The sequence below is a fragment of the Balearica regulorum genome, chromosome 26 (assembly GCF_011004875.1).
Source record: "Balearica regulorum gibbericeps isolate bBalReg1 chromosome 26, bBalReg1.pri, whole genome shotgun sequence".
NCBI classification, from domain to species: Eukaryota; Metazoa; Chordata; class Aves; order Gruiformes; family Gruidae; genus Balearica; species Balearica regulorum.
This window is the reverse complement of record NC_046209.1, coordinates 3,787,705-3,797,701: the sequence shown is the minus strand read 5'-3', so window position 1 is coordinate 3,797,701 and position 9,997 is coordinate 3,787,705. Positions and strand designations below refer to the sequence as shown.

Below are 9,997 nucleotides of genomic sequence, written 5' to 3'. Positions count from 1 at the left end.
GCTCTGAGACTGAAGCAATCTTTCTTTACATTTTTTTTGTCCACAATTTCACAAGCCTTTGTGCCAAATCTGCGAATCTTGCTTTGAACAACTGCTTGATTCTCTGCATTGAGAAACTTTTTTTTTTTTTTTCTTTTGGCTGGTGCTCTCCGCACCCTGTTTTCCCTTCTGTCCTTCCCCTTCTTCCGTGTCCCAGCCACATTTGGTCTGTACAGACCAGTCAGAAAATCCAGTGCCGCACCCTTTCCAAAACAATTTGTGTGCCGCAATGCTAAACATCCAGGCAATTCATACTGGGAGGGGTTAGAGAGATCACCGGAGACAAACCCTTTCTGCTTGCTGGAAAAACACACCTCACTATCATACTATTTGACATTATTCACTTTGACTCGTTATTCTCCCATCCGTTTGTTTTATTTACTCTGCTTCCGCACACATTGGCATGGTTAACAACAGATTGCCAAGGCAGGTTTCTCTTGAAATTGGTCTCCAGAAAAATTTGTAGTACACTGACGTTTTGAAGCCAAGATTTGACTCGGTGCGTCAAAGACAGGCACAACTTCCTACCTGAGTTCTCTCGTCGCAGCTCTGTGGTTTGTTCCCGCTCAAGTGTTTGGCGTCTGACAATGCACTTGTCCGAACGCTTTCCCAAATACCTGCCCCATCTCCGCTGTCCGTGCCTAATCCAAGAGAACTCCCTGTACCAGGCGTCGCGTAGAGGCCAGGAGGCTCTTCACTGGGACGGGAAGAAAAGCGCAGCCATCGTGTTCAAGGGGAAATTTGAACGCAGAGGAACTCTAAGCTACGAGCTCAGCTGTTAAACCTCAAAAACAAATGTAGTATTTGTTGACCGTACCTAAATACCACCCAAGACCAGCTCACGTTGCGGATGTCTCAGCTCTCAGAGCCCTCGCTGCTGTCCCTGCTGAAATTGCAGTCATATTTTTCTCAGGGAGGTGCTGCCAGGAGAAAATTGCTGAATCTCCTGTCTGCTCGACGTGACTATCAATTTAGTCACTCTGGACATCTTTCACCTCCTGTCTGGTTAGCATTTTTTTAATGTAATGACCGCAATTAAAACTTTATTGGTGCTGGTACAGCATCTCTTACAAATGCTATAGCCTTCCCTATTGATAATTTCTCATATCACTCCTTGCCAGCTGCAAACGTAACCGTTTTCTGCTGTTTAACTTCCCATACACGGCCTCAATCCCAGCTTTGCAGAAGGGAACCGTACAGAAGAACAAAGCCCTGTGCTTTCTCTGCCCATCCCTTGCACCCACAGGAAGGGAACCCAGGCATCCTGTATCCCTTGTTTTGTAAGGGCTTGCAATATAAAATCATTAATAAATCAAAACCCACTTACGCTGTCATCGTCCGTGGGCCATTAAAAAAGTGGTTGTTGGGATTTGAGGATTTTTTTCTGCGTTTGTTTTGTGTTTAAGCCTCAGGCTCAGTAGCTTCGCGCCTAATATATTAAATGTCACAGGGGATGACCAATGTGATATTCCAGATGTTTCCTGATGACATAATGATAGGTCAGAACTCCAGGAATGCTCTGAGCTGCAAGAAGTGCGAGAAACCAAAGCAGAAGTGATTTAAAGGGATACCGTATCTAATTATAAACCTGTAACAGGTAAGTTCATCTGCAATTTCTGTGTTGCTGAATTTATGCCTGCTACAAAGGGCAGAACGCTTATGATTTGCTAAAAGGAATTATAATTGAAGCAGGTAAATAAGCAGGTAACTAACTACAGATAGAAAGTAAATGAAAGCTTCGTTGCTCCTGCTCTCCTTGTGCTTGGAAAGGTGGTTTTGGTAAGGTTAATACGTTGTCATTATATAAAGCAGTGCACATGACTCATTTTTTGCGTCTACATAAAATATTATAAGATCAAATAATTGTGGCTGAAAAGTCAGACCTCAAAAGATTAAATCAAACGTATTTTCTGCCTAACAAGTTTAGGATAAATCCTTGCCTCCTCTGTGCTTTTCAAGTTTAAAGACTATTTCATGGCAGAGGCTATTCCCAATCCCAGCCAAAGTGATGGGGAATTGGGTTGTTTGGGATCACATAGTACGGAGCTTTAAGGAGTCTCTGGGAATCAGTAAGTTGAGCCAGTTACCTCCAGGGCCTGTGAATTCCGTATGGCTACATGCTTTAGGTTACCAGCGTTTGGCTTGTAAATCTGTTCCTTCTCCTCCAAGCCAATGTTTCTGACTGGAGGTGCGCCTAAGACTGGGGCTTCAAGCGTGGCAGAGAGGGGCTGCCGCGGTCCCGGCCAGTCCCAGGAGCTACAACCGCTCCGCTCTTGGCACACAGGATGAGACCCGGGCAGGTGGGACCTGCTACGGACCCAGCTGAGAGCAGCTGCTTCAAGGATGTGCAGGAATTTAAAGGTTTATAGATGCCACCGAGTACGTTCGGATGTTAGCGGGGGGGGGGGGGGGGGGGAATAGCTTTCACCATATTAAATTACATGGGGTTTGGATTGAATTTTCCTCTTTCTGTTTCCCTCCAACACTGCTAGTTACCATAGTGATGGCTACATGACTTTGTTGTAGTTGTTTTATTTAAATATAGCAAAAGAAATTGCTAGAGCTTGGGATTCTGGCTTCAAAAACTCAATTTAAGAAAAGCCTAACAGCTACTCTCTGTTATAGGCGCACAAAATAACTTTAGAAACCACAGAGCTTCTACTACAGAAAACCACAGAACCACACAATCCTATAATTTGAAGAATGGACAAACTTTTTTTGGCACTTCTTGTGGATGGAGGACCAAAGTTTAGAGCGAGTCAATGTTTTCAGGCAGTTTGTAAACGGCTGCGAGTAACCAAGGACTCGCACAGGCTGAAATCCCCCATCCCTGCACGAGGTGAGCTACGGCCAAAACAACAGTTTAAACTCCCGCAGCCGTGATCATCTGCAAAACCGCAAATCTAAAATGAACTTCCAGAAAAGCCAGAGGGTTTCTAGTCCAGCCTTCTACTTTAGGATTGAAAAAAACAAAAAAAATGGATTTGAAAGCGCCCTGCCCGCTTGCTCGCAGGGTGCTGGCGTGGTGCTGGGCTGCTTCGCAGCGGTGCTGCGTCTCCCTCGAGAGCTGGGAGGCAGCCGAGCGACTGCAACGGCCGCGCAGGGCGGCAGGACGCGGTTCTGTTCTTGGTGCTGTTTCAGCAGCAACAGACTCTGCTTTACAGTGTTTTCTGAAGATGAGTTCCCATGTAGTACAGGTTTAACTGACTCTTCTGAAGTCAGCAGGTGAGAGAAAAACCGTTTTCAGCATAGCGAAACACAACGCTCTGAAACCCGGAGTGGAATTAACTGACTTTAAACAGTAACTCCTCTGGATGGTGTCTCGAGTTCAGAAATATTTGCTAAAACTTTCACTAGGAACATTGCGCAGGATTTACTCGTTTCTGTACTTAATGTGCTCTATCTAATCTGACAATCTATCTTGCAAGTATAGCGAGCCCATCGCTGTGGTATCTTATAAGAATATGTGTGAAAATCTTGTTTACAACGGACTCTACATTTCCTCCTATCGGGTTTAACTACAACTTCTTTTTTTTTTTTTTTTCCCCTCTCTTTCCCTAGTATGTCAAAATCAAATCCAGGATAGCTGCAGATGGAAAGGGAAGGTCTTTGCTGCATGCTCCCCAGGAGGCATCTGGGATTCTGGGTCTTTCAAATTAATTAGAACAAAATTACTTAAAAGATGATGACCTGATGGTCTATTATTAGAAGAGGTTGCAGAGCATTAGTGATTTCCTGCTGGCCGGGGGAGCTTGGTAGATTGGTGGACTCACATTGACACATCTTTGGACCTACTAATTTAAGGCAATTTAAAAAAAGAAGAAAAAAGAGTTGACAATTACTCATAATAGAATGTGAGAAGAATGAGATCAGCATCTCTTTCTTTCTGCTACAAGATTATCTCGAGAGTCAAGAACCTGCAGTTTCCTGTAAAGACCACACAGAAATTATCATATATGCCCTCCCTTAAACAATTAAAGTTGGTCGTGAACTTTTATTAGTGTTTCGTGCCCCCCCATTCCTCCTAGAGACCTGCATTTATATATTTTAATATGGGGTTTTTTAATATATGTCTTCATGAGGATGGCTTTGTGCAATTTTCAGTTGAGTCGCAACAAATCTAAAAGCTCAGAGAACACAACCTGCTCATCTTTACGTAGTGAACAATGCATAGCAGAGCACGTCCCCACCGTTCATCATCATGATTCAAGAGTTGTTTGGTAACACAGTATTGTGCAGATAAGTGTCTTATCTGAAGCCCTTCTGGTGAACAGGAGCAGAGGTTACAGCTAGGCTGGAGCAAAGGGAAGCTCAGACAGTCCCATGCAGAGGTACCGGAGGAGGAGCACCCATGGGTGCTAGAGAGGAGCAGCACAAGTGGGTTTTTTTGAGGGTTGGTGAACGCAGTAATGTTTCTCTCTGCCTGCAGGCACTGTGCGGCGTTCACGCTTTGTGCTGCTTCGCTGGCTAGAGCTCGTCATTTGGGAGGACAGAAAAGCAGCCAGACCGAAGGCCACCTAACCCAGCATCCTGCCTCTTAGTAGAGGTCACGAGAGGTGGCTGGGGCCAAGCAGAGCCAGGGAAGCATATCGTGATGCTTCCAGGCATGGCGTGCTCCTTCCAAGCTCTGTCCCCTGCTGCTGGAAAACTCCGTCTGGGGACCTTCCGGAGCCGGACGTGGGGCTGTACCCACGGCAGTGAGGCACAAACCCTCTGGTGTCTTTTTGAATCGTGTCACGAAAGAGGGACTAGTTTAAGATTGTACTGTATCACTGAAACCTGGGAATGACTAAAAACATTGTCAGTTCTTCGGCAAGAGCAAGGGAAAGCCAGGCGACTATGGAAAGGCAAGGGTAAGCAATAATCTCAAAACCTGTGTTATAAACACCAAAGGACATGCTGAAATATGAAAATCTTCGGCTATGGGGAAAGAGAAGGAAATACCTAGAACTGTTGCAACAATGAATGTGTTAATTTTAGAACATCTTTAAGTCATCCTCACTTTCTGGAATTAGATTGTGCAATTTTTTTCTAGCAAATAAATGAGTTTTGTTTCTAATGAAGAAATGTTAAATCTCCCCTATATTTCACTTTGAAAGAGCTATAAAAGTGAAATGTGGAACTCGTTCTTCCATGTCAATGATTAGAAGCCCAAAATACATCTGTTCCACATGAACAACTGCAGACTCTGCTTTCACAGAAGAATAGCTATATTTGTACTTACTTTAAATGTATTCCTGTTGATTTCATTCTTGTGTATTCTAACTCGCAAAGTCAGAAAAATGTCACAACCTTGATTAAAATCAAGTTCCAAGTATCCAGATGTTAAAGAAAAAAATGCTCCAATATGAAGCTGACTCTGCACACTTAATTAACAGTGATTTTGTTCTACAAGTGTCAAGGATCACCACTAAACCATAGCTGTAAAAACAGAGGATCCTCTTCAGAGTTTCAGGGAAACTGCATATTGCATAGACACTACTTGGACTTACGATCTCATTGACAGCTGTGGAAGAGCTTTTGGGGGGGCTCCAGTTGACTTGCCGCAGTATCCACTTTATTTCAAATTAGTTTTCAGAATCTGGATTCCTGCCTAACTTATTTTCCTCCAAAATAGTAAGTATCTTTCTTAACTCCCAGAATCTAGGTGAGATTCAAAATTATGAAGTGAATTTAAGTTTTTGGGAATGAGTTATGAAGGTATTTGAACCTGTGTTGTGAATTTATGTTTAAATTCCACTACTGTTCTATTGGAATTCTGCGCTGAGCTCTTGAGAGCAAGGATAATTTATGTACAAGAATGCCTTAAAATAAGCCTCCGTAATTACAAAAATGCAGTGTTTAAATTTATAGTAAAAACCCACACACTGCTGGCAAAACTATAACTGCATCTGGAAAACATTAAGGATGCTATTAAAATAGTCTAGCATAAACTAGAAATGAGACTGAAATTACAGTGTTGCTTACTTAACCATTTTTAGGAAGTGTATTTTGAATGTGATCTACTTTCCTATTTGATTTTTTTTTTTTGATAAAACACCACATTGTATCTTGTTTACCACCAAGGATGAATTATGGACTCTGTTATCTATTTAGCTCAGATTTTTAAGCATCTTCTTACAGCCATTGATAATTTAAAACATAACCGGGTGGTTGTTGGCCCAGCCATCAGGGGGAAAAGTAACAGGGAGATCTCAAAGGAGAATAAAAATCACAGCAATTAGAAACTTATTTTATTAAAAAGATGAAATGTTTTCAAACATTGAAAAATTATGTTTAAAAAAAAACAGAAATAGGCAAAATACCCATTTGTCTTCTATTTACATATACAATATTTCTCATTGTATAAAATTATTTACAATATATAAAAAAAATTTACAGTAAAATAGGTTATTTTCTTACAAGACATCAAGCCCTGTACTTCTAGTGTAGATCATGGCAAACAAGAATATTATTGCACCTGTGAAAAAACAGTCTAACAATAGGAGTGTTCTCTTAGCCATGCCTTCAACTGAGATCTAAAATAACATCATTAGCTACAGTAACATTCATTTAATCTCTTCTAGGGTCAACTTCAGGCAGTTTCCATACAAACATTGTCTTGTAAAGCTTAGGACTGGGCAGTTGGAATCAGAAAAAAAACCATATTTACAGCTTCTTCTGTACAATCTGTATGGAGTCTTACAGAGTTTACCCTTCACAGAAGCTGCATAAATAACCCCTATTCTCCTGACCGGGACAGGCAGGTTCACTAACAGAGTCACTCAAATTCTTTGCAGGAGATGACTGGCTAAGTCTCCTTGTGTCAAATCCTCCTCCACTTCCATCGCTAGAGCATTGGTGCCTCCCTACGTAGTACCAGCTACAAGTTTTTAACGCTTCTGCACCTGAGCAGTTAAATAATGTCCACTGTTCACAGGTCGAGAGTCTCTGGGGCTACATGTGCCGTTTCATGTGCAAAGCCAGGTGGTCTGACCTGGAGAACGCCCTGTCGCAGAGGTGGCACTGGAAGGGCCGGTGGCCGGTGTGCTTGCGATAGTGACGGGTGAGTTCGTCGGAGCGAGCGAACTTCCAGCCGCAGCCTTCCCAGTTGCAGTGGTAGGGCTTTTCACCTGTTGGAGAAATCACAGAGAGCGTGACTCAGCGCGGCACTCCCACATACAGGCAGCATCACATGCTGGGCAACATTCTGAGTTTATCTCAGCATATCCTTTTATTTGCTACCCAGCCCTTCCACAGTAAGATCCAAGTGCTTTTAAGCCAAACGAGCCTGCTCTAGCAATTCCTTTACTAACCTATACCTGCAGTGAAAAATCTTTTCAGAAAGGGCATTGGAAGCCCTTAGAAAAGCTTTGACCTACGTACGCATAGGAACTCCTGGAGTTTAAGAGACTATAGGGTTAAAGCTCAGGCTGCAAACTGTTGTATACAGGCGGCTATTGCAACCGGCAAGCGGCATATCTCCAGATGAAGGCAACCAGCCCTGTTTACCTGTGTGCGTCCTGAGGTGGGCCTTCAGGTGCGAACTCTTGGTGTAGGTCTTCCCGCAACCTGCGTAGGTGCACGTGTGAGTGGCTGTCCTCTTCCGCGGCCAGGACCGACGTCCTCTTTTTGGTTTGGAGTCCAGCAGCTCCAGAGGGGAGGAAGGAGGGGTGAGCATGCCTCTGGGAGCGGAGGGTTGTAAAGGCAGGCTGTCCTCAAAAAGGCCAAACTGAGAGGTGTTCTGGTACTGGAGATGGGTCTGCGGGTGGTGGAATCCAGAGGCTGGGTGGTAGCTTTGCTGGAAGGACACAGATGAGGGGCACATCATCTGCGTGTGGCAGTCATTCACCATCAGATCGTCGGGGCTCAGCGGAGGCGTCTCTGCCCCAGGGATCTGGGGGGAGCTGGCCACCCGCGGCTGCTCGTAGGCCATCATACAGGTCGCGCTGCCCTCCTGTTTGATCTTCGGGCAAGCCTGGGGCGCCAGACCCAGGACCGGTCCATAATTGTCCATGTCGGGCTCAGGCTTAATGTTCTCAATGAACTGCGGGCCCCCAAAGCCAGGCGTCACAAAGAACCGCCCGTGGACATTGCCAGGAGGGCAGTAGTTGGAGTCCATGTCGGAGCGGATCATCTCCGGCACGATGCCAGCATTGTAGGGCGGGGGGCTGCCCTGCTCCAGGGCACTGTAGCATCCCGGGGACGGGTTTGTCTGATAAAAGCTGCCGCTTTCCCCTTGGGCAGGGGGATAGTCCCCACCAGCTGAGCCCTGGCCATAGCCGTCGCTGCCCATGGAAAGGATAAAATCCAGCACGTTGTTGAGATCTTCATCCTCTTTGCGCGGGGAGAGGCCACCCCAGGTGCCAGCGGGGGTCTTGGCCTCCTGGTCACACTTCCACCTCTGGGAGAGAAAGAAAAGGGAGAAGGTTAGAGGTGGCGTTTGCAGGAGGGAGGGAGGATTTAGGGAGAAGCGGGGCCGCGGCACCGCTGCCCACCCGTGCGATGAGCCGCGCCGGCCTCAACGCGGCGGCGGGAGGGGGACGAGACTCACTTCGTGGAGGGTTTTCTCGCGGCAGGGGCTGGCGAAGGTGGCGAAGGAGGGCAGGATGGTGTCGCTCAGCGCCATGGTGCGGCCGGGCGGGACGGCGAACGGCGCGGCGCGGCGAGCCGCCCTCCCCACCTTATAACGCGGGCGCGGGCGCCCTCAAGCCAATTGCAGGGAGCGGAGGAAACGCGTCCCGGACGGGGCGGGCGGGAGGCAGCGGCTCGGGCGCAGCCTAAATTTAGCCCCGGTATAAAAGGACGCGGCGGCGGCGGCCGTCCGAGCCCGAGCGGGGCGGAGCGGACCCCGGTTCGGGCTCGGCACGGCTGCGGGCCCACTCGCCGCCTTCCCCTCAGCACGGGGCTCGCCGCCGCGCCGAGGGGCGGCTGTGGAGCAGCGACCCCCGCCTCGGGCCGCCGCCTGCGGCCGCTGAGGGAACACTGAAGGGGCCCTGCCCCGGGTGCGCCGAGAAGCGCGTGTAAACTGAGGGACACTGAGGAGTCTCTGCCTTCCCCTGGGAGTGTCCCAGCCCTGGGGACACTGAGGGACCCTCGCTGACAGGAGGGGACCTTGTGCTGCGAGACACCGTGAGGGACCTGCCCTGGGATGGGGGACACTGAGGGGTCCCTGCCCTGGAAACGCCAAGGGACTGTCCATGACATGAGGGGACACTTGGTGGGTCCAAGCTCTAACAGACTATGAGGGACCTGCCGTGGGATGGGGGACGCTGAGGCGTCCCTGCCCCGCAGACGGTGAGGAAGGCACCATGAATGAAGGTTTTGACCCCACACGTAGTGACTGTCCCACGACCTGGTGCCATCCCTGGCACATGTGGGACTGGGACCCAGAAAACGAGGGTGGGGGCGGGAGGTGCAGCAAGCACAGCAAGGGAGGCAGATGCTTTGCTCTGCTTGGGTAAGCACACTGGTGAGCTGCTGACAGAGGCTTCCAGCTCTGGTCACCCTCAGGTCTCAGGGACCCATCTCAGCCCTGACGGAAGGATGGTTAATGCCACTCTTGTACGGTCTCCCTGCGAGGAAAATGCTGGAGACTTGCATTTAACGGATGTCCAGTTCTCTAGCAGAGTTTCCATTTGCTGCACAAAGATTGCCAAAATCAATGTTTCCCTATGACATTATGAGAGAAATAATGCAAGTAGCTTCTGTGATCTCCTCTGGTCGTAGCCAATTTATGGTCCTGGGCTGGATTTTTCAGAAGGGAAGACTGTTCTCCTCCCTTACCTTGGCCTCTAGCTCAGATGCCCAGTCTGAAGGAGCTATTCTCCAACAATTTTTGACAACGTGCCCCAGACTCGTGTTTTTCGAGGATCATGGCTGCTTGGCAGTCATCCAAGAGCAAAAGTGGCAATTCTTAATGGAGGAAAAATGATGATCTATCACAGGACAGGATGATTCTTTGAGAGCCTGGTCAGAG

At 47.5% G+C, this 9,997-nt stretch overlaps 1 protein-coding gene across 1 annotated transcript; it reads right to left on the bottom strand.

The window, feature by feature from the left end:
- Positions 1 to 6,257: 6,257 nt before the first annotated feature.
- KLF2 (KLF transcription factor 2) lies at positions 6,258 to 8,719 on the bottom strand. Its single transcript, XM_075776522.1, has 3 exons — positions 8,573 to 8,719; positions 7,531 to 8,422; positions 6,258 to 7,151 (listed from the first exon to the last, which is right to left on the bottom strand). The coding sequence occupies exons 1-3, from the start codon at positions 8,645 to 8,647 to the stop codon at positions 6,976 to 6,978; spliced, it is 1,143 nt and encodes a 380-aa protein (XP_075632637.1). The 5' UTR covers positions 8,648 to 8,719; the 3' UTR covers positions 6,258 to 6,975.
- Between the last annotated feature and the right edge of the window lie 1,278 nt (positions 8,720 to 9,997).